At 37.5% G+C, this 26,865-nt stretch overlaps 1 protein-coding gene across 1 annotated transcript in view; it reads right to left on the minus strand.

The window, feature by feature from the left end:
- Positions 1-5,997: 5,997 nt before the first annotated feature.
- The window catches only part of CYTIP (cytohesin 1 interacting protein), a 32,960-nt gene continuing 12,092 nt past the window's right edge, over positions 5,998-26,865 (minus strand). The window contains exons 3-8 of the mRNA XM_006880789.1: positions 26,734-26,788; positions 23,565-23,667; positions 23,254-23,347; positions 19,895-19,964; positions 9,994-10,060; positions 5,998-6,464 (exon numbers count right to left, since the gene is read on the minus strand). Coding sequence (XP_006880851.1) covers positions 5,998-6,464; positions 9,994-10,060; positions 19,895-19,964; positions 23,254-23,347; positions 23,565-23,667; positions 26,734-26,788 — 856 coding nt within the window. The remainder of the gene's footprint in view (positions 6,465-9,993; positions 10,061-19,894; positions 19,965-23,253; positions 23,348-23,564; positions 23,668-26,733; positions 26,789-26,865) is intronic.

The raw sequence follows: 26,865 nt of genomic DNA on the forward strand, positions 1-26,865 counted from the left end.
CCCCCAACCCTCAAAGCTTGTAATAATTTGTGATTATAATTGGAAACCAATAGTGGAAAGACTCAGTTAAATATGATGTATTTATTAAAGACATAAAAGAAAGAAATGCTCAGAGGTTTAATACATGAGGCTTTCTAAAAATCTGCTTTTTTTATCCAAGTTTTATTTCTCCAATTCAAACTGAAATTTTTAATACTGTTTGTACTATGCAACTAAGATACCAAACAATCATTAAGAAAGAAAATGAGGAAAGACTGGGAAAAATGTAGAGAAGGAGGAGGAGAACAGAGTTCTATCACTGGAAAACAGTATTTTTTATTTCAGAACTATATCAAACTTTGGTTGCATAACCTGGAGTCCTGGAAGAGAAATGGACATAAAATACTACTACTTTTGTGATGTGAGGCCTCAACATAGTTGTCATGGATTGTTTACAATACTTAGATTATATACTAAATATGAGTTATCATATTGCTGTCAGGTACCATAGAACCAAGTACAACTCACAGCGACCTTATTAACAACAGACTTGAACCCTGTCCTTTCCTGGGACATCCACATCATCTCTGACACACCTAGTCCACTGCTGCAATTACTGTGTAAATCCATATGATTGGGGTCTTCCTCTCTTTTTCTGACCCTCTCCCTTTCCAAACATGATATCGCTTTCCAAGGAATACCCTTTCTTAAACAATATGTCCAAAGTGTGAGAGACAAGCTTCACCATCCCTGTTTCCAAGGAGTACTATGACTGCACTTTGTCTAAGACAGATCTTTCCAAGATCTGCTATTCCTTTTGCAGTTCATGGGATATTCAGTACATTTCTCCAAAACCACAACTCGCATATGTCAATTCTTCTACTGTCATCCTTATTCATTGTCTGGCTTTTATTCATTGTCGATATCCAAGTTTTATTTCTCCAATTCAAACTGAAATTTTTAATACTGTTTATACTATGCAACTAAGATACCAAAGATATGGCAAAGGAGCTAGTAATGAATAAAAATTTATTTCAGAAAATAAAGTTCAAAACTGTTTGACATGTTGTGGCTTCTTCAGTCACATGAAAGAGTAATTACCCAATATGCTATGAAGTCTATCAAATGCAACTCTAGAAAGACGCATTTTCATAACAAATTGTCATTACAATTCATCAATATTTCTTATTTGACAACTTTGAGTTAAAAATGCTTTCTTTTTTCTTTTCCCAGTAAATGACATCAAAATGAGTCACTGTGCACCAGAAAGAAAATGAGAGAAATAAAATCTTCTAAAGCACCACTTAAGGTCAGACTCAATCTGAAAAGCTTTTCTGTGAGAAATTTACCACATTTCCATTAAACAATAGTTAATTTTCTGATAGTTTGTGAATGCATAAAACATGACATACCCTTCCTTCCTTTACTTTGGTTAACCAGAACTTTTACAATTTTTTTTTCCAGCTCAGAAAGCTCTAACTCTTCTTATTATAGACTACAGTGAAATTTGCTGTATCTTTTCTTTGCCTCCACTCCACGAATGGCCTTTACTGTGACTGACAAGCAACAGATCCGTTAGTGATCAGTGATATTTGGTCATCTTCTAGTTACTTGAGAATGAGAATTTCCTTTATGATTTCTAAGAAAATACAAATAACTTCTTTTCTAACAGCAATTCCTCACAATTTCCTTCCTTGATAGACACCAATGGAACTGAACTCATGCTACACACTTGGTGGTATTTGTTGTTGTTAGGTACTGTCCAGTTGACTACAACACATAGAAATCCTGTGAACAATGGATCTAAACCTTCCCCCATCCTGTGCCATCCTCATCATCTCTGCTATATTTAGATCATGGTATAATCACTGTTGACCCATTTAATTGAGGGTCTTTCTCTCTTTGGTTGATGTTCACCTTTCTAAATGTGATCTTCTTTTCCACTAGCACCTCCTAACAACATGCCTGAACTATGTAAAACAAAACTTCATCAATCTTGTTTCCAAGGAACACATTTTCACTCCAAGACATATTTGTTTATTCTTTTGGCAATCTAGATGGATCTTGGCCAAAAGCAAAGAGTACCAGAGGAATGTCTATCTGTGCTTCATTGACTATGCAAAGGCATTGACTGTGTGGATCACAACAAATTGTCGCTAACCTTGATTTCTCAAGGAATCTGCCAATCTTCTCAAGAAATCCCAGAACACTTAATTGTGATCATGCAAAACCTATAATACTTGAACCAGGAAACAGTACTCCGCATGATTCAGGATCAGGAAAGGTGTGTGTCTAGGAAGCATTTTATCTCAATACTTTTTCAATCTATATGCAGAACAAATCATTTGGGAGGCTGGACTTTATGAGGAGGAGTGTGGCATTAGCATCAGAGGAAGACTCATCAACAATCTGAGTTATGCAAATGACACAACCTTGCATACTGAAACTGAGGAGCACTTGAGGTGCTTGCTGCAGAAGGTCAAGGACTGTAGTCTTCAATATGGATTGAAACTCAACATCAAGAAAACAAAGATTCTCACCACTGGGCCAACTGGCAGCTTTATGATAGATGGAAAAGTGATGGAGATTGTTAACAACTTTAGCTTGCTTGGTTCCCCAAGAAACACTCTTGTCACCAGCAGTCAGGAAATCAAAAGACAAATTGCATTGGGAAAGCCTGTTGTCAAGGACCTCTCAAAAGTACTAAGGAGCAACAGTGTTAGTCTAGAGACTAAGAAGTATCTGACACAGGCCATGGTCTACACAATTACTTGTCATGCATCAGAGAGCTGGACAATGACTAGGGATGATAGAAAAATAATTGATGCCTTTGAGTTTTGGTGCTGGAGAAGAGTGTTAACATACTATGGACTTCCAGGAAAACTAACAGGAGAGGATGAAAATAAGCTGCTCCCTGGAGGCAAAAATTTTGAAACTCCATCTCACATAATTTGGGTGTGTGGCTAGGAGGGGCCAGTCTTTGGAAAAGAACATCATCTTTGGAAGTGTGAAGGGACAGTGCAGGAGAGGAAGACTTAGGATGAGATGGACTGACTCAATGTCTCGAGAAGTGGGATTGGGTCTGTCAGAGATGATGAGATTGGCTCGAAATAGGGCAGGGTTCAGAGCTGTTGTATGTAGGGTCACTACAAGTTTCATGTAACTCAACAACACATAACAATAACATGGGATATTCAGTACCCATCTCCAACACCACAATTCAAAGGTATACTTATTCTTCTGTCATCCTTAGTCATTGTCCAGTATTCAGTTGCATAACAAATAATTGAAAAGACTATGGCTTAAATCAGATGTACCTCAGTCTTTAAACTGACATCATAGCTCTTTAACACCTTAGAGAGGTCCTTGATAGCAGATTTACCCCATGCAATATATCTATTGATTTCTTGACTGCTGGTACCAAGGGTGTTGATTGTGAACCCCAGCAAGATAAAGTCAACTCCAGTCTTCTCTCCAATTATCATGGTGCTGCCTGTTGGCCTAATGAAGAGGGGTTTTGTCTTCTTAATGTTGACATGTAATCCACATTGAAAGCTGTAGTCTTTGATCTTTTACAGCAAGATTTCATATCCTCATCAATTTCAGCAAGCAAAGTTGTGTCATCTGCATAACACAAGTTGTTGATGAGTGTTTTTCCAATCCTTGTGCCATATTCTTCTTCAGCTTCTTGAATAATTTGCTCAGCATACAGACCGAATAAGTAAGGAGAAAGGAAACAAACCTGAAGCACACATTTTCTGATTTTAAGGCTTTGAAAAGCCTGCTGGAGGGTGAGCAATGAGTCAGTTCCAGCTCAAGAAAACACAACCACAATTGCAAAGTTTGGAGAGAAATAAGACTAACAAATTTCCTTTTTACCTTTGTAATTATAGTTTACAATGAGAAGTAGGTAGTAAGTTGAGTCACAACTAGTTTTCAAAACTTTGCTGGAAAAACACATCCATAATCATGCAGGTATTAGTAAACCTGTGTATGAAAATGTGCCTGTGGAAGTAAGGAGAAAAAGCCACTCAATATGTGTGTGTTTGTTTTATTACTAATGAAAATATCCTTATCCATATTTTAAGTCTGTTCGAGGGGTGGGGGTGGGGGGGGCATATCCTCTGGAGGTATCTAGCAAAAGGACAGGTAATACCTAGAAAGACTATGAGAATGAGCTAGAGCCAAGAACAAACTCCTAGGGTCAGCTCTGCTACAAACTGTCACATTGAGAAGCTCACTGAAATCCTGCTTTCTCCTCTGTATTCCTAAAAGGCAAGCAAATATTGCAACTTTAACCTATTTTATTGTTGTTGGAGAGTACTATCAAGTTTGAACAGACCCATAGCTGACCTTCCGGCAGGTTTTCAGAGGCAGTACATTTCTTGGGAGAAGAGAGCCCATCTTTTTTCCTTGGAGCAGCAAGTGGATTTGAACTACGTACCTTTGTGTTGGCAGAGCAATTCTTTTCCACTGTGCCATAAAACTCCCTATAAGGGCTGGGTTATTAAAGACATGCTTATCATGCTTCCTATAGACAATGCAGCATGCTGCTTTCATATGAATGATGAAATCAAATGATTCTCGATCATTTCATCACCCAGTGGACACTTCTGAGTCCAGAGATCTAATGCAAAGTAAGTCATAATTACAAAACTTTACATGTTTTGTTTCTCTACAAGCTTCATCATCCTCCCACGTACAAAGAAGAGGTTAGAGGGTTTTTTGCTCTCTAAATAACATAAATTACTCAAAAATTTACTTAAATAGAGCAGCCCTGCTCAAAGTCATTTGTATTTCCTTCCCCCAACCACACACATATGTAACACACACAATTTAAAATCATTAAGAATTATTTCTTTCCTACCCTAAGCTATAGTCACAGCTGCATCCTCAGAACAGGAAGACCATGTACTTTAATTGATATTAAATAAAAGCATGATTGAAAGTACACATATAATGCAATATTAACATAACTAATAAGGAAGAGAGCTGAGGTAATAACTATTTGGGATGTAAAAATACAAAGTGAGGGGTACTGTGAAAAAAAATCTACAGGAGGAAAATTCTTCAATCCTGAATTTTTTCCAGACTTTAGGTATTTGTGTCTCACACACCCTCCCCCACTCTCTTGAAGAAATGGCTAAGCTCCTGTCTTCTGGGTTTATCATCAGTGTTTAGCCAGAACAAAAGTTGAATGAGATTTTTACCCATTTTTATTAAACTTCATATTTTTTTTTTCCCTGTTGTGTACTATCAAGTCACAGGAGGAGATTGCCCCTCCTTCCCCAGAGGAGCATCTGGTGGATTCAAAACGAGCACCTTCGGGATTGCTGTGCAGCTTCTTGCCTCTAGGCCACCAGAGCTTCCTAAACGTCATATTAAACATTTTTTTTTAATTTAAAAGACTGGGATCTTCATCAGCATTTGTCTCAAACCATCAACTATTTTCTATGTTTCCCATGAAGCTTAGACACTTTTATAAAATCTTAAATTTCCTCCTGTATTGTGTCACTCTAGGAATAGGAAAGGGTTGATGGTCATCTTGCCAGTTGGGCATATATATTCAAAATTGTGTATTAAGTTCAATGGTTACTAAACTCAACCATTTAACTCATGGGAGATAATCCAAACAGTTCGTTTTCTCAGTACCTACTTTAAAATTAACACAGAAAGGCTTTCAGTTACGACCTGTAAACAGTCTAGAAAAATAAATAAAAATGTTGCCCACACAAGCCACATTAAAGTGAGCAGGAACTATTGTTCATTTCTTTATATTCTATCATTTATTTGAAGATTTCCCTGATATCTGCTTAGAACTTGAATGTTCTGTGTGAAAATATTTAAGAAGCAACACACAAAGACATACAAATTAAATTAAGGTCACCAGGGGTGTAATGCAGGATTTGAGTGTCTCAATCCAGCTGCACTTTCCCACTCAGGGGGCTGGTGCTGACTTCAGAAGAGTGAGTCTAGAGCTGTTTGTGAAATAATAGGAAAGGTCACCACCACGCAAGGTCAAAAGCGACTCTCTTCCTCCTCCACTGCCCGGTGAAGACCAGGGATGAACTTGAGAAGCTGTTTGCGGACACTTCCCCTTCGGCTCTTCCGGGGCAGGGTCCCAAACATGCTGGCGAAGTTGCCATCACACAAGGGAGACATGGACCCACTGCTGGCCGTGCTCACACTGCGGTTTCTCCTCCACGATGACCTCCTCAGAAAATCGTCCCCGTCCTTGGGGACAAAGCACTCGTCATCTGTGCTCGTCTGCCTGCTGAAGGCCCCGCGGCTCGAGTCCTCGGACACGCAGGTCTGGTAGCCATCCTCGCTGTCCACGGTCATGGAGCTCAGCCAGCTGGTGCAGCTGCTTTGGCTGGACAGGCGGTGTCGGTCCCCGAGGGCTGGGCATGGCCCGGGCAGCGCTCCCCACAACGCTGACTCGTCTAGGTCCACGTTTTCCAAACTGGGGCAGTTAGCGGCATCGCCTAGAGGTCAGAAAACAAAGGAGTCCACTGTGGAGTAAGCCAATAAATCAACACACGAGAATTTACATCCAATTACTCTAGATATGAAATAGGCCAAAATCTTCTGGAGGACATTATGCTGAAGGAAATATCTCAGTCACAAAAAGACTATACTGCATAGTGCCACTGTTATGAAAGAGGACTGATAGAGGGGCTGCGGGGAGACTGAGAAAGATAGGATAAATAATGTACACTGCATATGATCAGATATTATTGTTATGACAGGAGTCCAGAACAAAGGTAGCATAGTGGAGTGGACTTGGGGGAGGGATTGAATAACAATAAAAGAATTTTTTTTTCTTTTATTTTTCAAAGAGAAGAGCGAATTGGGGGGTGGGGGGCAGGGAGCAAAGTGCAACAATGAATGAATGGAAATCCAAAGTCTTTGTAAACTTGCATTAAAATAAAAAAAATAAATAAATAAAGTATGAGCAAAAGTAAAGAAGAATCTTTCCTTTCTTCCACTCAGTTCTCATTGGCATGAGTTAAGTAAATGTTTTTGATGCCATTTGCTAATTCTTTTTAATTATTATTTATTTTAAATTTATTTTAATGAAAGATTACAGAGACTTTGGATTTCCATTCATTTATGGTTGCACTTTTCTCTTTTCTCCCTGCCCCTCCCCCCCATTTGCTTTTCTCTTTGAAAAGTATAAGAAAAAATTCTTTCAGTGTTATTCAATCCCTCCCCTCAAGTCCACTCCACTATGCTAACTTCATTCTGGACTTCTGTCATAACAATAATACCTGGTTATATATCCCTTTTAAACAGTTCTCTCCCTCATCTGTTTCAATGCAGTATACATTATTTATTCCCTCTTTATCAATCTCCCCCTTCAATCCCTATGTCAGTCTTAATGTAAGTTTTCCCCAATTGTTTTTTCATTGACACGGTTTCCATGTAAGAGGCCTCTAGGATCAAGAAGGGGGGGGGGGGAAGTGCTGGATTAAAATAAATTGAACAAAATTCTTCACATGATGGGGTTTATGCAGCTTTAAAAGGATAATGTCCCAGAATTAAGTGACCATTGAACCTTTAATTAGCTCTCACAGAAATGAGGTTCCAAAGAATAGAGTTAAGGAAATACTACTTTAGAGATTTCTCCCTCTAGTTCTGATTGTTAACTGCTGTCTTTTTAATAATAATAAAATTATTATTAAAAGTCATTTGATTTGTAGGGGAAATACTGTTCTAAAACCTCCATCTGTAAGCCAATTAGAAAGAATTCACAGATGCTTAAAAACAGGATTTAGGAAATCAAACATATCTTTCAAACTAAATAATCAAAGCTTCATTAATATTTTAAATGCTCTCTAAAAGGATGGTACCAAAAAAGATCCTTGTCCTCAAGTAAGTTATAATGTATTTTAGGAAACTGAATTTTAACCATTGGGCTGAATTTTTGCCTCAGACTTAATCATGCACACCAGGGCTCTTCTAATTTAAATTTTCATCACACCAAACTTCCTGTCCAACTAGCGGCTTCACTGGCATTTGAGTTGGTTGGTATTTGGTTTAAAAAAAAAAAAAAGGAAACTGTAAGACTTGAGGAAAACCTAAGTAGAAGGTGACTTCACTTTAAGAAAACAAAACAAAAACCAACCCAAAACAGAGCATTGCACACTCAGAAGGGTTTTACTCTAAACTTTACCAAGATCTACTTTGCCTTAATCAACAATGTAAAAAGTGACTTCTTTTGCATTTTATCTGTGGGCCTGAATATAACCAGTCCTACAATAATTAGTTATAATACTTTCCTGGGTGGGCATAATTGGATAGTAAAAAGTTTAGTGATTCAAGCCCCTAAAGAGATGCCTCAGAAGTAAGGCCTGTCAGTCTGCTTCTGGAAGGTAGTGCTACTTTGCACACCAAGTTCAATATGAGTCAGAATCAATTTGAAGAAAATTAACAGAAGAAAAAGCCTAAAGAACTCTAAATCTCTCAAAACACACCTATAACAGTAGCTTTGTGAGAATTCAAATGCTTTTGTCCTGAATAAAGGGAAAGATATAGACAAATTTGTTGACATAAAAGTCTAGCACTGCTCAGCCTCACCTTCACTCTAACATGCTCAAGAAGTGAAGGCAAAAATTTGCCCAACTTTCCTTTGCTTTAAGAAATCAGAGGTTGACAAAATAGGAAAACTGCAAAGATTTTTTTTTAATCTCTGACTCACTAAAAGTTCTATTACAAATGTTTAAAAATATTAGCTTAAAGAGTATGAAACAGAGAAGTAACTGGTACATAAATTTCAAACACTTCTGTTTTTTTTTAAAGAAACAGAACTTCACTACTAAATTCAGTCATAAATTAGTATTTAATTAAGGATTAAATTTTAGTACTTGTTTCTGTAAACAAATGGATTCTTTCTCTCAACAGGCATCCTATGTTACAAATATAGATTTGAATGTGGTGTCATCTGAAGAAGATATAACCCATATTTCACACCCACATAACTGATGGTTTCAGAGACTTATTTGTAAATGCAAGTTCATTTCTAAGGTTACACAAGTCGCACGGTAAATGCCAAATCAACATATTTTAAATTCAGATAAGCACTAAGACAAGACTCGAGCACCCCTTTTCTTAAAATCTTGCTTATTTCTGCCTCAGTTTCAGTGACCGTGAAGTAGTTGTGGGCTTTGTTGTTTACATAAATAGAACTTACACTTAAATGGTAAACTCTCAACCTGAAATTTGATTATTTGTGTTATCCACTGGGAAAGTCTGCTGTTGAGAACTTCTCCAAACTGCTGAAGAAAAATGTCAGTTTGAAGACTGAGGTGCACCTGATCCAAACCATGATCTTTTCAATTACTTGCTACACAGCTAAATATTGCAAAATGAATAAGGATTATAGAAGAAAAACTAACATGTTTGAGTTGTTGTGTTGGAGAAGAATGCCAAATAACCCCTGAACTGCCAAAAGGACAAGTAAATATATATCTGGGAAAAGGGGCAGCCTGGGTGCTCCCTGGAGGCAAGGAGAGTGAAACTTCATCTCACATACTCTGGGCATGTTATTAGGAGGGGACAGTCCTTGGAAAAGTATATCATATTTGGAAAGCTGGAGGGTCAGCAAAAGAGAAGACCACCCTTATGAGATGGTTTGATGCAGTGACTCTAACAGTGGACTTGAGCCTGTCAGAAATTGTCTAGATGGCTCAGGAGAGGGGAGGGTTCAGATCTATAGTTTATAGGGTCGTTGTGGAGTTGTAGTCAACCCCCTAACACATAACAACAACAACACCCCCAGAAGTAGACCACCATCCCGGCCTCACTAACTTCTGAAAATTACATGTTTGTACACATGCTAAGTGTTGGCTCACCTCTTGCTGTAAAGCTTATTTCAAAGAAATATAGGCCCTTATTCCTCAGATGAACTAGATACATTTTTCTTATATGATGATTATCGCAATTCAACTTAAAGGCAGAAATACTGAACGGGTGACATGGGACTGTGGTTTCTAAACAGGAAATCACATTTACCATGAAGCAGACGTTGTTCCCGTAACTGCAGAGATCTGAACTCCACCCATTTTTTCTTCAAAGTTTGCTATGAGGAAGAAGCAAAAAGGTGTTTATTATTAGGAAACCCCAGTGATGATGGCAATTTACCTCTATGTGTTGATATTTGTCATTAAGGGAAGGGATAATGGGGCAATTACATCTTCCTATTAACTTGAAAGATAAATGGAGGTATTGAGAATAATATACTTTCTCAAGAAATAACCAAGTAGCTCTAACAAGTTGTTGGGTTTTTTAAACAAAAGCAGTAGGCTTATTTTATTTTTATTTTAAGAAATATAATTGATTACTTGGCTTTCAACTCCACTTACTAGTTGTTTAGCTAAGTAGCTAGACTCCAGGTTTCCCTTATCTGTAGGTTGAAGATATTAATAGAGTCGAAACTCTGAGATTCTCATTGGAATTACATGGTTGACTAAATTTTAAATGTTTCTTCATCAACTCATGGCCTAGGAGTACTATGGGACATCTATTTTCCACAGACACATGAAGGAAAGCAGACATGATCTAAGAGACTTCTACGGAAAGCTAAACTTAGAACATTGCTAAGCACCTTGACTTCTTGTCTGCATCCTGCGCTACCCAACCCAGAAGTATTGGGCCAGAGGGGGAATGAAGTGACTGTAAGGGCTATACCCAGCCCTGAGAGGGCAACTGAGAAAATGGAGACCAGGAATCCTGGTCTATAAGAATGTTGAACTATTTAATCACAACTCAAATTACCTCTGGAAACTTGTGATTGAGTGAAAAGTCAGAGTAAGGGATTCAGTGAGTATAGAACTACCAAGGAGCCGCCACATATGCTAGCTCCGTTGTTCTTTCTCAAAATGGTTTGCTCCTGTAAAACTGGAAGGCATAAAGCTAGACTGACATTAAATACTATGGATAGAGAGAAGAGGAACTTGTATTTCTGCATTTATTATCTAGAAATATAGAAGCAAGCCTTGCAAAATAGTTGGGGAGGTTAGTGTGTGTGTGAAAAAGCAAGTTTTAAAATATCACATTTGTTGACTTGGCCAATTATATCTAAGTATGTCATCACTTAGACCAAGGAAACACCAGTGTAAAGATCAGCTATATGTCAACATGAACCAAGAGGTTTTAGTCAGTTGCTGGGGATTTACAGCTTTAAACTTCCCTGTTTTCTTAAGAATCCATCTCTAACTATATTACTGAAATCACAGCTATAAATTTTGGTTAAGTCTAAACTCTCATCATGAAAAGATAATTTGACCATATGTGCTTAATTAATCAGAATAAGTTACATCAACTCACTGTCACAGAGTAAATAACAACTTCTCAGTACTGATTGAATGAAAGGATGACTTCCTGGTACAATCAACCATTTGCCTTTCTAATGGTTTTCAGTCCAATGAGCTATACAGCTAAACATCCCCATGGTTCTTTCAAAGTCCATTGAAAGTAGCAAAGTATTTCCCAAGTGTTAAAGAGCAAGGAAATAGCAGCACTAAGTTAAAAACTAGCTCTCTTAGCTACTCCACTGATAGATGGGCTGTCTTCGTGTTAAATATTTGAGTCAAAGGTCAAGATTAAGTAAATTCCTAGCTCAGAAGAGATCAATATTTCTGAAGAGCCATTGGTCCCACATTTAAGGTACAGTTTGCATGTCTATATGGGATGTCCATAATAAATACCATCATGTAAAGGGCAAATCAACCTAACATCAACTGTAGGTCACATCCAAACACTTCTTGCTCAATAACTAAACTAGATCAACTGGCATAATATGGTTTTAGACTTCTTGTTATACCTCATAATTCAGGGACTCTCAAAAGTTGGTGAGTTGCTATCGAAGATAGCAACTTCTTGGAAGCAATAAAAGAGGAAGGAGATCCAGGAATGAGAGAATAAATTACTTACAGGACTAATTGAACCCACGAGACTAGAAGAACTGGAACTCCCTGGCTACCATTACAGATCATTTCTAGCACATCCACAATAAATAAATTCTGATCAAAAGAGAAAATAATATAAAACAGAATTTTAACATTTTGAAGAGGGTCAGTTGGTATTAATTTGTGTTTATAATGAATATTCTCCTAAGTGCTACAGCACTGATCTGTTAATTTGCTGTACTGAAGTAACTTGGGATTGATGTGCCACTCAATACTACTCAAATGCCATAACATGGGTAACAGTATTTGGTGGAGCTCCCAGATTAAGACATACTTGGAAGCAAGAGTGGCATCCACTTCCAAACAGCATGTCTCTGAAAACTCTATAAACTGAAAAACTAGTTATAAAACAGGATTAAAGTCTTTTTTTTCACAGGGTTGCAATGAGTCATCATCAACTTGACAACACTTAACAACAACAACAAAGAGGGTCAGCATGAGTCAGGTCTGACTCTACAGCAATGAGTTAGTTGTATTCACCTGAAAGAAGACTCTTCACACCCCAGCAATATCACAAAAGAAAGGTCTAGTGATAAGCTTCCCTAGAATTACAGCCTAGAAAATACAATGAAACAGCTCCTCTCATCTTTAGGCCGAAATCAAGCCAAAGGCAACAAATGTGGACCCTGTATAGAAAGAATACATTCTATACAAAACACAGGGAACGAGAAAGTTACTGGTGAACACTAAAGAACTCAAGATGCATATAATACAACTACATCAAGCCAAAGGCAACAAATGTGGACCCCGTATAGAAAGAATACATTCTATACAGAACACAGGGAATAAGAAAGTAACTGGTGAACACTAAAAAACTCAAGACGAATATAATACAAATACATCAAATACTAAAGGCATCATATAAAATACATGAACAGACATCACAATATGTCTGAAAGAAATTCCAAGAGTTAATACAAGGAAGCAATGTTCAAAGAGGTCAATGCTGATAATTTCAAAAAAATGAGAAAGTTATCATTTCTTGGATTGAAAGAGCACTGTGAATTGGAAGGATAACTTTTAAAGTGCAGCCAGACCTAATCACATATTGGTGAAATTGTAGATCAGTGAAGAGAGAATCTTTTAAAAGCAACCAGAAAAAATTTTCTTTAGATCACTGCAAGCCTGAATGCTGGCTTTTTATAAGACTCAAAGCTAGAAAACTATTTAGAGAGATTAGCAAGGGGAAAGAGGAGATAGGGGAGAGAAAGTATAAAAATAACATTACAAAAATGGATTTATAATCACCATCATAATAAAAAAAATAACAGTTCTTACCAACTTTATTTCAATAAATTTGAAAAATTTCACCAAAACTGGCTTTTAAAGCGCAAAGACTAAACAATTATATACCTACTAAAGAAATTTGAAAAAGTAGTTTCAAAGTCTTCCCATCAAAAAAAGTACCAAACCTGATGATTCAGAATATGAGAATTCTACCAGAGAACAAGAAGGGGAAGATCCTCCCAAAATCATTCTTGGAGTTCAGTAACTTCGTACCAGAATTAGAACAAAACATCTTGAGGATGGAAAACACCAGGTCAATCTAACTCACGAAGCTACCTTCAAAACATCTAAATAAATTTGTTCTTTGTTGCTATTATGTGCTATCGAGTCACTTGCAACTCATAGCGACCCTATGTACAACAGCTCTAAACTCTGCTCTGTCCTGTGCCAATCTCACCATCTCCAACACACTCATCCCAATTGCCCCAATCACCGAATCAATCCACCTCCCAGAGGGTCTTCCCCTCCTGCGCCTGCCCTCCACCCTCCCAAGCATGATGTCCTTCTCCAAGGACCTGTCTCTCCTTACATGACCAAAGTATGTCAGACGAAGCCTCAAAACCTTGTCTTCAAGGAGCAACCCAGTTTAACCCTCTCCAGGATGAATCTATTTTTTTTCTTAGCAGCCTTTTATACCTTCGACACTCTTCTCCAACACCAAAGCTCAAAAGGATCAGTTCTCCTTCTATCCTCCCTGGTCATTGTCCAGCTCTCTGATGCATAACAAATGATTGCAAAGACCATGGCCTGTACCAGATGCACCTTAGTCTCCAGAGAGACACCGTTGTTCTTCAGTACGTTAGAGAGGTCCCTAACAGCAGATTTTCGATTGCAATACTAAAGAAATTATTAAAAAAAAATCTCATTGCCACCAAGTCAGAACAGATGTATAGCTGACCTTCAAGTGGGTTTCCAAGGTGATAAATTACATGGGTGAAGCTTGCCCATCTTTTCCCACAGAGCTACTACTAGATCTGAACAATCAGAGAGGCATAGGTTTTGGTTTAGCAGTGCAACTCTATATTGTCTATGCCACCAGAGTTTCCTAGGACCTTACAAGTCAGACATGTAAGACTTTAAAAAATTATTATCAGACCAGGTTAGATTTATCCTACAAAAGTTCCTGGGTGACAAAAATTATTACACTCACCTATTAACCTAAAGATTAATCTATGTTAGCAATCTATTAATCTAGAGATTACATCCCAACATCAAGAAAAAGATACTCGCCACAGAACCCATAGTCAATATCATAATAGATGGAGAAAGGATTGAAGCTGTCTATGAGTTCATCTTGCTTCAGTCCAGAATCAACATCCTTGCTACCAGCAGTCAGAAAACCAAGAAGCAGATAGCCTTGGACAAATCCACTGTCAGAGACCTCTCCAAAATACTTAAGAGCAATAATGTCAGTTTTAAGACTAGGTGTACCTGGTTCAGGCCATAGTTTTCTCAATCACCTGCAGTGCATTAGAGAGCTAGACAATGAGTAAGGATGGTAGAAGAATTGATGCCTTTGAACTGCAGTGTTGGATAACAGTACTGAATATCCCATAGACTGTAAAAAAAAAGCAAAAAATATATCTTGGACAAAGTACAGCTGGAGGGCTGCTCAGAGACAAAGATGGCAAAGCCTTGTCTCTCATACTTTAGACATGAAGCTAGGTGAGGCTGTGCCTGGGAGAGGGACATCATGTTTGGGAAAGTGAAGGGATGGTGAAAGAGAGAAAAGCCCTCAACCAGATAAATTTACACAGTGACTGTTGCAATGGGCTCAAATATGTCAGAGATTGTGAGTATGGTGCAGGATAGAACAAGGTTCAAGTCTATTGTTCACAATGTCACTATGAGTTGTACTTGAATTGAAGGCACCTAACATCAAAAAACAATGACCAAGGAGGATAGAAGGAGAATTGATGCCTTTGAGCTGTGGTGCTGGAGAAGAGTATTGAGAATACCATGGACTGCTAGGAAAACAAACAGATTTGTCCTGGAAAGGGTTAAACCGGGTGGCTCCTTGGAGGCAAGGATTCTGAGGCTCCGTCTAACATACTTTGGACATGTTGTGAGGAGAGACCGGTCCTTAGAGAGGGACATCATGCTTGGGATGGTGGAGGGACAGTGCAGGAGAGGAAGGCCCTCTATGAGGTGGGTTGATTCAGTGACTGGGATAATTGGGATGGGAGCGTCAGAGACATTGCAATTGGCACAGGACAGAGCGGAGTTTAGGGCTGTTGTACATAGGGTCGCTATGAGTCGTAGGCGACCCGATGGCGCATAACAACAACAACAACAACATAAAAAAAACTGATTCTCACCACATGGCCAATTGGCAGCTCCATAATAGATGGAGAAGAAATTGAGATTGTCAACAATTCCAGCTTGATTGGATCCACAAACAACAATCTTGAAACTAGCAGTCAAGAAATAAAAAGATTAATTGCATTAGGAAAATCTGTTGTCAGGGACCTCTCCAGAGGGCTAAAAGAGCAATGATGTCAGTCTAGAGACTAAGGGACACCTGACCCAGGCCATGGTCTAAGCAATTACTTGCTATGCATCAGAGAGCTGGACAATGACCAAAGATAACAGTAGAAGATTGATGTCTCTTAGTAGTGGTACTAGAAAAGGGTGAACATACAATAGACTGCCAAGAAAATAAACAGATCTCTCCTGGAGGTGAAACCAAGTTGATCCTTGGAGGCAAGGATTTTGTGGTTTTGTCTCATATACTTTGGATATGTTGCCAAGCAGGTCTTTGGAGAAGAACATCACGCTTGAAAGGGTAGAGGGACAGTACAGAAGAGGAAGACCCAGATATGAGGGATTGAAACAGTAATTTCAGTAATAAAGGTAGATGTGTCAGAGACAATGAGATTGGCTCAGGATAGAGCAGGGTTCAGAGCTGCTGTTCATAGAGTTGCTATGAGTCATAGTCAACTGACAACACATAACAACAATCAACCTAGATAGAGGAGCTCTAGTGGCATAATGATTAAGTGCTTGCATACTCACTGAAAATTTGATAGTCCAAGCCTACCAGAGCTTTCATGAAAATATATGCTGAGAAAATATATGTCTATCTGCTCCCACAACCCCATGTCATAAAGAGTTGCCTGAGTTAGAACCTATGACACATAACAACTTACTGAGGTGTTGGTAATTTGAACAGATAGAACAGCACCATGAAAAAAGGGCTAGAAGTCATATTTGTAAAGGGCACTGCCAAGAAGACTCTATGAAGCATTTCTTCTCTGTAAGTGGAGTTGTCAAGGGTGGAAACTGGTTCAATAAGAATGAATAGGGTTTCTGGATTTTCAGTTTATCCTATGAATGTGAGGGAGGTTTTTTGTAAGAAATATCATTAAAAGATTAAAAGCCATTAACTTTACTGACTTTAAACCTAAGGAAGGTGCATCTTAACAAAAACATCAGGAAAAGTAAAATTTAGTACATAGTGTTATAAAAACTACCAGGAAGGTTGGTACAGAGGAGAACTTCCTTAAATTGAGTATATTAATATAGTTCATTGCAAATGAGAAGAATTAGAAGAACTCTTCCTAGATTTTTTTTAAAAAAAAGCTCAACAAGAATGCCTGCTATTATAGGTTCTCATCATTGAACTGGAGGTCCCAGAGAGTGTAATAAAACAAGAAGAAAAAAAAAAGAATTTAAATAAGAATACCATTATTCACCTTCATAGGAAACTCAGAATAAGCTACAACTTACCAGAGACTACGAAATATAACAGCAAGTTATTTGAATAAGATAGCAGGGAAAAATTATTTTATGTAACTATACATTAGTCTCCTGAAGGATACCTAGAAGACAATGGCTAAGAATGTAAGGAGTTGCTAGCCAAATTTTGGTGATTTTAAACTCAGAAGCTGATCAAGAATGATTTGGTGATCCACTCTTATAAAGATAATGACCAAGAAAATCCTATGGAGTAGTTCTACTTCTTCACACGGGTTGTTATTAGTTGTACTTGATTCAGTGATATCCAACAGCATCAGTTTATGTGAACCCTTAACAAGAGATATAATATTTCGAAAGCAATTTCTTAAGGATCAAAAAGAATCAGCTATACAGAAACACATCTATCAAAAGCTTATAAGAACCATACGCATAAAATTGTGACACTTTCCTGGAAGACATTAAAGATGACTTATTAAAAGGTAAAAGCATCTATTAATATGCTGATGCTGTTGTTAGGTGTCGTAGAGTCAAGAATGACTCAAAACAATATGAACAATAGATTTGAACCCTGTCTTATTCTGTGCCATCCTTATCCTCTCTGACACACTTGAACCTGTTGTAGTCAACCCCATCTCACTGATGGTCTTTCTCTCTTTTGTTGACCCTCCACCTTTCCAAGTATAAGATCCCTTTCTAAGGAATAGCGTCTCCAAGTAACATGCTCAAAATACGTATACTATCTGTTAAAAGTGCACGAATAAAAACTTACTTTCATAATGCCATGTGTCTCCTCAAATTGAGTTATGGATACAAAATGTGGTAAGGAGCTGTCCTGCCAACCCAGAAGTATGTGGTTCAAATCCAAGTTGCTCTGTGGGAGAAAGATGGGCAATCTCCTCCCATGTGATTTATTGCCTCCGAAAATCCACTGGAGGGTCAGCTATGGTTAGATTCTGACTTAATGACACATAGCAAAGAGCAATAACATACAAAACATGTTATCAATCAAAACAACTCATCTTTATGGAATATATATGTATATAATCAAACCCAGGAATAAAGTGAAAAACTTGTTAGGCTAAATATCAAGAGTTATTAGAAATGACTGCATTTTTTTTATAAACAAATTGAATAAGATTCAATTTGGATCAGAACTAAGTCAGTAGGCAAGCTCACACATAAATGGAATTTAGTTAAAATTCATTTTAAGCATAAAGTAAAATGCACATAAAAATTTTGAAAGGTTATCTTCAAGTATTTTTTTCATCCATTGTATGTAAGCATGCACGTGCTAGACCCACTTATATATATACATGTTTATGTACTTAGTAAACTTAAGTATTAATAAATGAATACATACCTCCTTAGAAAAACTAATAAATGAGGAGGAAGTTCATATTCTCTTAATGCCGCTGCCCAATTTGTAAACTATTTCAGTTGCCCATAAATATCTTCACTTTGGAAAAATGGAGGGGGACCTTTCATAAATACCAGTACTGTCTCAGCAAAGTCAAGTAAGCAAGCTGGCATGCTATATGCCTTTGAGTCAGCTATGACTCAGAGTGACCTTATGACAACAGATCCGACTCTTGCCCTACCCTGCACCACTCTCCCAACCTCCGACATGCTTAAATCAATTAGGACAGTCACTGTGTCAATCTGTCTTGTTTAGGGTCTTCCTCTATTTCTCACCTTCTACTTTTCCCAACATAATGTCCTTTTCTAAGAATTTGCCCCTTCTGACAACATGCCCAAAGTATGTGAGACAGAGTTTCACTGTCCTTGTCTTTAAGGAACTTCTTTGAAAATAGATGTGTTTGTTCTTTTGGCAGTCCCTGGGATACTCAGTACTATCCTCAACACTACAGTTCAAAATCATAGATTCTTGTGTCATCCTTATTCATTTCCTATCTTTCAGATCTACAGCAAGCAATTGAAATTGTCATATCTTGGATCAAGTCCACCTTAGTTTTTTAAATATCTTTGCTCCTTGGCACTTTGAGGAGGTCACTAACAGATTTCCCAAGGTAACTATTACTAATCTGAAGTTACATAGTAGGATATATTGCTGTTGTTCCTGGTAGGTGCTGTCAACTCGAGTATGATTCACAGCAATCCTATGAACAACAGATAGGAACCTTTATCATATCCTGTGCCATCTCATCTCTGACACACATGAACAGTAAGTCATAAACCCTGCTCAGTCTCATCACCCTGTTGCCATGCAAAGGGAAGCACTGGAACACAGAATATAACTGGAATAACAGCAGGGTCTGCAAATGTAGATCTGACCCACATAAGTGACGGTGTGGAGCTCATAGCTTGGTAACGAGCCATTAGCCCAGCAAATTAAGATTTTTAAGGCCCTCAAAGAAGCAGTCTAGGGAATTTTCACTAAATTCTCTGCATTAAGCATGATGGTCTGATGGAAAGTTTTATTTTTGCTCCCTTTAAAAGTTAATAATGTGTTTGCCAAGGAATGCAGAATCGAGGACAGCCATGGTAGTAGAGAGAGAAAGACTCTGTGGTCAGAATGAGGCAGAATGGAAGGATGCACAAGGAATTAACTGGAGAAGCATAAATTCCTGTTACTCCAGCACAAACAAGTGAAAAAAGTGGCTCCTTCTCTCCTGACCTCTTCTCTACCCTTTTTTTTTGCTAGAAAAGTAAAAAAAGAGAAATCACAGGTGCCTTCAAGAAAAGTTATCAAGTCATATGGCTTTCTATTGACTTTCCTGATCTCATAGCTGTACCTAAGGACGAAGGAAGAAAGTGATTTGCACTGGGTTGCCGAATTTGATATTCTGATAGAGGTAATTGCATGGCTTTTGATAATTCAGCAGTTTAGACTCATCACATTTCCTCTTCAAGGGCTTTTCCAATTCCTCAAATAGATCTTCATTCTACCACTCACACAGTCAAGGATAAAAAATGTACATCATTGTACTAAATTAAATTACCTTTAAGACCTGCATCCTTTCTTCAAGCTCTGCTCTTCTGAGAATCATTGTTCCCTTAAGAGTCTCTATCCTGTTAGGGGTGAGGGAGGGTGCAAGAAGACAATGGGAATAGCATGAATGATTCTATTAAACAAATAACATCCTTATTGAGCACAGACCGAAAAAAAAATATATATGTAAGTGCTATATTTTTCATGGCATTTCAAGATTCTAATAGCATTCAGAAAAAAGGAAATAGGAAATTTAAACAAAACAAAACAAACTTTCCTTGAGAGGATAGCTGAAAGAAAAGCTTGTGGCTAATTTGTAAGTCACATAAATTTATTATTATCGATACTGGTTGAATCACTTCATTCTTTCAATGAATATTTACTGGGCATCTACAATGAAGCAGACTCAAAACACTAGTATCTATGAGAGATACAATGATGACAACAGTGGGCACTAAAATGTTTGAGTTGAACTACTGCTTAATGCAGGGAGACATCCTTCCCTCCCTTGTCAGTTGCCTCTGAGTCATTTTAGGTGTGCAGGGTGGAGTTGCTCAAATTGGTGTTCAAAGCTGTGACCTTTAGGAGATAAATCAGTAGACATCTTCTGCAGTGCCCCTGCACAGATTCAAGCAGACAACCTAATTAGGCACATAACCATTTGTGCCACCCAGGGACTTTCCTTTTCCTCCCTTGATGGTGTTGTGTGCTATCCAGTCAGAACTAACCCATAGCTGAGCCTCCAGTGGGTTTTTACAGAGATAGTAAATAGCATGGGAGGAGATTGCCCATTCGTCATCTGTAGAACACCTCATGGATTTGAACTGCATGCCTTTGGGACTGCAGCACAGCTTCTTCCCACTAGGCCACCAGAGCTCACTTGTATTCTTTGTTTCTGTCAGTATTCTTAATTATAGAACTGGAACAAATAGAACTAGAACTGAGTGATCATAACCTTCTTACCACTTTTTTAATCTCAAACATTTTAGGTGCACAAACTTTAATCCTAGAATGATCAATTTAGCAGTGTTCTTGTCTTCCTACTCTCAATGCTTTTCTAAAAATAAAAAAGGTTGTTCTATCCTGAGAGATCAGATTTGTTGTGTGGGCTCAAGTTAAAGGCTTTATTTTGACAACTGAGCCATCAATCTGAGTAAGAGAACAAATTCCATTTGTGAATCACACACCTAAGCATTTTTAAAGTGTTGGCTCAAAAGCTTTCTCATAAATAAGCTATAAAACTATTTATAAAGATACAAAGACATTTTCCACACATAGTAAATAATAGCATTAAATGGCGATATCAATTTCCCTTTACTTCTCGTCTAATACCATCTGCCTGAGATGAGATGATAGCAAACCAAGAAGATATCTACTTTTCTTTTTAGAGTGATTTTGACTGTCTGGGATAGAGTGAAAAAGCTCTTCAAAGCTGTATCATTGACAGTCCTAGTGCTCATGTCATCTGCTCAAGCGCAGAACTGTATAGGCAAAGACACAGACACCAGTATTTGTACAGATTGTTGCATTTTTTTGATCTTTGGTTCTCCAACAATACAATCCCCTTGATGACTCACCTGGAAACGTCTCACTTATCCAGTTGGAAATTGTTTTCTGATTCTAATCACTAGTACTTTTCCTTACCCACTATCTGATTCCAATCTTCTAGACCAAGATTTCTTTGGAGCAATCTCAGTCTCTTATCGTTTATCCTGAACTCATGGAACAAAGGAAAGGGAACTTAATCCTTCACAATCACCACCCAACTTTCAAAACTTGCAAAATGCCCTTTTAAGTTTTGAAAGTACATTCACTGAAGAGCCTCCAGGGGATTGTCTGTTGGCAGCTTGCACTGAGCAGCTGTGGTGTAGTATGTGGCTCAAGTCCCAGTTCTGTCCTTTGCCATCCTTTGCTCTGTAGCCTTAACTAACTCTTCATTCAAGCCTGAACTACTTCCTCTGTAAATAGAAAAACAATGAACCTTCCAAGGTGTCTGTGAAGAACGATGAGATAGCATAAGAATAGGAGCCTCTGGGTGTGGCAAACGGTTAACAAGCTCAGTTGCTAACAGAAAGGGCAGAGTTTTGAGTGTACCCCAAGGTGCCTTAGAAGAAAATACTACCTATTCTTTAAAAACCAGCCACTGAAAACTCATGGAACAGTTCTAGTGTGAAGTTGCCATGAGTAGAAATCAACCAGATTCTTCTAAGTAAAAATAAAATCTAAATAAACTTTTGGCATGACTAGTGAGGTTATGGTCTGGAACCTGGTCACCTCTCTGTCTTCACTTTCTGTAACATTCTCCCCCTTTACCCATCAAGCTCCAATTATATTGGCTTCTCTAGGTTCCAAGCTCATTTTGAGAATTCAGGCAACCTCTCCCTTTACTGGAAATGGTCTTACCAGGTATTCATATGATAGTCCATTCTCTACATTTAGGTCTCAGCTCAAATGTCACCTCTTCAGAGAGAACCTCCTTGAACACCTAAGCTAAAATAGTAGCCCACTTATTCAGTTGTCTTTCCCATTTTATAATATATTTTCTTCATAGCACTTATCAGTAACAGAAATAGCAAATCCACTTATTTGTAGAGGCCTTTCTTATTCACCTCCTTCCACTAGAGTTAAAAAACACTAGGAGAATCTTTATGGTTCGCCGCCCCAGGACATCACAGAGCTGAAAACATAGTATTGGCTCAACAAAATTATAATGACTTCTATCTTCTAATTACATATTAAGATTTTATCTGTAGGTGAGAATTATATGGGCAGTTAATCAAATTCCTAATTGGGGAGACTATAGGCTCATTAATAAAATTGTAATATTAATAGGCATGAATGTATGTAAAAGGGTAGAAAGTAAGTATATTTTGTTTTCCTCTTCCAGATTTAACACTAAAAGGGAAAAAAGTAAACAAACAATTGTCTTATGGCAGCAAAGGTGGGGGGGAACCCCTTAGCCCTTAAGCCTTTCAACTTGTTCTAGCCACAAGATTATCTCAACGAAGTATATTGAACTGGCCACCATCACAGTCAAAAGAAAGTATGTGTCAGCTCTGTTGAATTTGACATTTTTTTAAAAAAACACACTTTAAAAAAAAAAACTTTTACAAAGACTTATTCTGCTCACAAGAATATTTTGACTATGGCTATACTCTAACTTTAGATGTTGACAGTATTTATTTTCATATCTGAGAAAACACTGAGAAACAAAACAAAAGGGATAAAGACATCTATTCCCAATTGCAAAGCTGTGATCCAAGGCCTCTCTTCTTCTGATCCCTAAACAAAAGCCTATTCATTCACTCAGCCTGTGTGACAAGTAATCATAACATCCTGACGCCCCACAGCACCCAGATGGATAGTTACGTTAGCAGGTTTCCTGATGATCTGATCAGGTCAACCACTTGCCGGTGGGTGAAGCCTTCCGTGCTCACACCATTGATATTTGCAAGGACATCACCTGGGAGATGCCAAGAGAAAAAAAAATGTTAATAGCATTTGAATAACCCCTCCTGGTTTGTGATGTAAATGAAATGAAACAAACACACTCCAAGCCTTCACAGCATAAAGGAGCTAAGGAAATTCAAAGCAACTGTCACATTCTGACCTTCACTAACAATATTTTCCTTTAGTTAGCTATTAAAATGATTGACCACATGAGTAAAGTCATAAGTTACCAGTTTGCAGGCCAGAGTGGTGGGCTGGGCTGCCCTCCTGTATTTTGCAGATCAGAGTGCACATCTCCCAGGGCCAGATGTTCTGATTCTGAAGTCTGTAAGTCTGTGAGAATGAAAATAGTAAAAGTTGTTATGAAAACAAAACAAAAAATAAAAATAAAATGTGTCTGTTACTTTAAATGATGTGGTTTTTAAAAAGGGAAAAAACAAACAAACACAAAAACATAAAGCCATGGCAACCCTATGTGTACCAGAGTAAAATGAGCTCCATAGAGTTTTCAATAGCTGATCACCAGACCCTTATTTCCAGATGCTTCTTGGGTGGACTCAAGTTTTGTAAACAATTTGCATCAATTGGTACTCCTCATAACTCAAATCAAATACCAACCAATTCATAGTTGGCTCTCTGTTAAGTTTCAAAGACTGTAATTTTCAAGGAAGGAGATTTTTTCATCTTTCTCCCTTGGAAAGGATGGTGGATTAAAATCACCAGAGAGGCATAGCCTGGGGTTTACCAGCACAACTACCCACTGACTGCTATACCACCAGCACTTACCAGGTGCTCTGACTAAACGCAAAGAGTGATTTGCAAGCATTTTCCTACCTATGAACTGAATCCTAGGTATCTATTTTTTAATTCTACAAAGCAATCCATACCCAATTCTGTTCATAAAAGATATCTAACTTCAGAAGAAAATGAGTTTAGGGTGGCTCAAGATTTTAGCTTCTGAGCCCTAAGAGATCACCTAATGATATCATTACTGCATATATATATTGAATTTCTTATTTAGTAATGGATTAAAACAATGCCATCCATATGGAAAGAGAAAAATGCCTATATAATTCTCTCAAGCTAAAGTAATCCTTACAGACAAGTATGCAACAGTACACCCCCAGCCAGGGAGATATGCCAACAATGATAATTTTAAATCAGAGTTTCGCAAATAGTGACAATCTGCCCTGCATTTATTCAAACACACTGTAATTGACTCAATTATCTTCATTTCTGAGCATTCTCCTGTATGCCTGCCCTGAATACTCACCGGTTCATTAGTCACCCAACTAAAGGAGAAAAAGTTAGGCTTTGGCTCCTGCTTTAATTCCTTCAATTCAGCATAATCATTTGTTTTGTTTTGTTTGTTCTCAAACTGTAACAAGAACACTGAAGACATCATATTTCAATGATCTATAGCAAATGTGTTTGACTTTTTAATACATTTAAGCTTAAGAGGTCTCTGTGCTACTCACATGATTAATCTGCTCTTTGTATCTCGAAAGAGATTGAGTTAAAAGACATGCGAAACTAATACTGCTTCATTAACATAACAAAGTCAACACATTGTCAAATGATGTTATAGCAACAGGTATACGGATTAGTATTTAGAACACATAATTTTAAGGTCACCGTTCACTCTCTAGCAAGAATATTACCCCTTCTCTTAACCAATAAATATTATTTGAACACTTGCCACATGTTTCTGGCATCAAGTCATTAGGTCCTATATGTCATTTCATTTGAATGTCTAAGAACCTCATGAAACAGAAACAGAGTAAATTTGAATCCAGGAGAGCCTTAGTATAAAACCCTATGTTCCTATTATGCTATGTGATCCTCATTAGTAGTCTAAACCATGAGAAACATATATCAAGAGACTAGGTATCTGCATCACTGAGAATGCACGCGTATTTGCAGTTCACAGATGAAATCATTAGTTTGTTATGCTACAAATGTTCAATAATGTTGTAATCAATAGTCTATTAATAATGGTTTTGACTCTTAATTTATGTATAATAAATGTTTAGTATATGCAGGGGAAACATAATGAAGCAGTGACATATCCTAAATTGGGGGAGGTGTGCATGCAGGGACATGTGTGCAGAATAAGAAACTATGTTTATCCAGTTTTCAGTAGCAATTGCTGCACATCCTTGGGGATAATTCTCACTTGAAAAGAAGCAATCACATAAAGCATAATGTTTCTACAACAAAGTAGAAAGTGTTTCTTGTCACTAAAATAAGAATACAATGTTTCAAAAACCATATGGAAGAATTCTAGATTTGACCAAATTTAATAGAAGAAAAACTTAAGAAGTAGAAGGTGCCTTCTTCACTCTTAGAGTTTTCTCCATGTTCACTGTGGCTTGAATTTCATTCTGTTTCTTCCCTTACAGCACATGTTTTACTTAGCAGCTTCCTGTTCCTAATCTTAAAATAAACTCTGACTTTCCAATTGTGGGGCTCAGATTTAGTCATCCAAAGTTTTCTGAAAGCAACACCAAAGCTAAGATTTAAAATCTGATGTGTAGTGTAAGAACATGATTATGCAAAATACATCTAAAAGAAATGTAAATGTGCTATGGAAAAGAATAAGTAATACTTAAACTATTACTGCTGCACTGAGATATTTTATTAGCTCTAACTGACCATCTTGACAAATATGACCAACAAAAAGCAGACAAAATCAAATTGCTTTGGCAATTGCATTGAAACCTGCTATATTTCCTTTGACCTGTGGCAATTTGCAATCAAGACCAAATATCTTCATATGTTTCAACAAATAATTACAAAATCGTTTCACTAGACAAAAATATACAAATGTTGCATTACATTCAGCATTAGCTCTTTAGCATATTCAAATGATTACAGGAACTATACTTGAATACAAGCATTCAGTAAGATGGAAAGATGGGTGGGTGGGTGGCTGGCTGGCTGGCTGGCTGGCTGGCTGGATGGATGGTTGGATGGATGGATGGATGGACGGATAGACAGATAAAGATCCTAGCAGCTCAGCAGTTGGTCAGCACTTTGAATCTGCCAGTCATTCCCTGAGAGAATTATGTAGCTGGCAGTTTGCTTTTATAAAGATCCATAGCTTATAAACTCTATAGGGCAATTCTATTATGTTCTGTAGGATTGGAACCAATTCAATAACAGCGGCTTTGGGGTTTTCTTTTACTATTTTGTTATACACACAGGTGTGTATATATTTTATCAAAATATTTCTTTGATATAAAAGCTGAGATATAGAATCTGATAAATAGTATAAAGTATGTTAATGAAAAATACATTAAAATCAATTCTATATGTTTGTATACTGCATATAACATAGATAGATAAATAAAGCAACGTCCTTCCTAAAAAGTCTGGAAAAGTTGAAAAATAATTCACCTGAATTTCAAATCCAAATGCTCCATTATCCTGTTTTTCCACAATAATCAGCTTTCTGTAAAAAAGAAAACTATATATGAAGTTCAAAACATCAAATTTTGTACATATTTTTTATTAAAATAAGTGTTACAA

Source organism: Elephantulus edwardii, unplaced genomic scaffold (genome assembly GCF_000299155.1).
Source record: "Elephantulus edwardii isolate Elephantulus edwardi_28Jun2011 unplaced genomic scaffold, EleEdw1.0 scaffold00010, whole genome shotgun sequence".
Classification (NCBI taxonomy): Eukaryota; Metazoa; Chordata; class Mammalia; order Macroscelidea; family Macroscelididae; genus Elephantulus; species Elephantulus edwardii.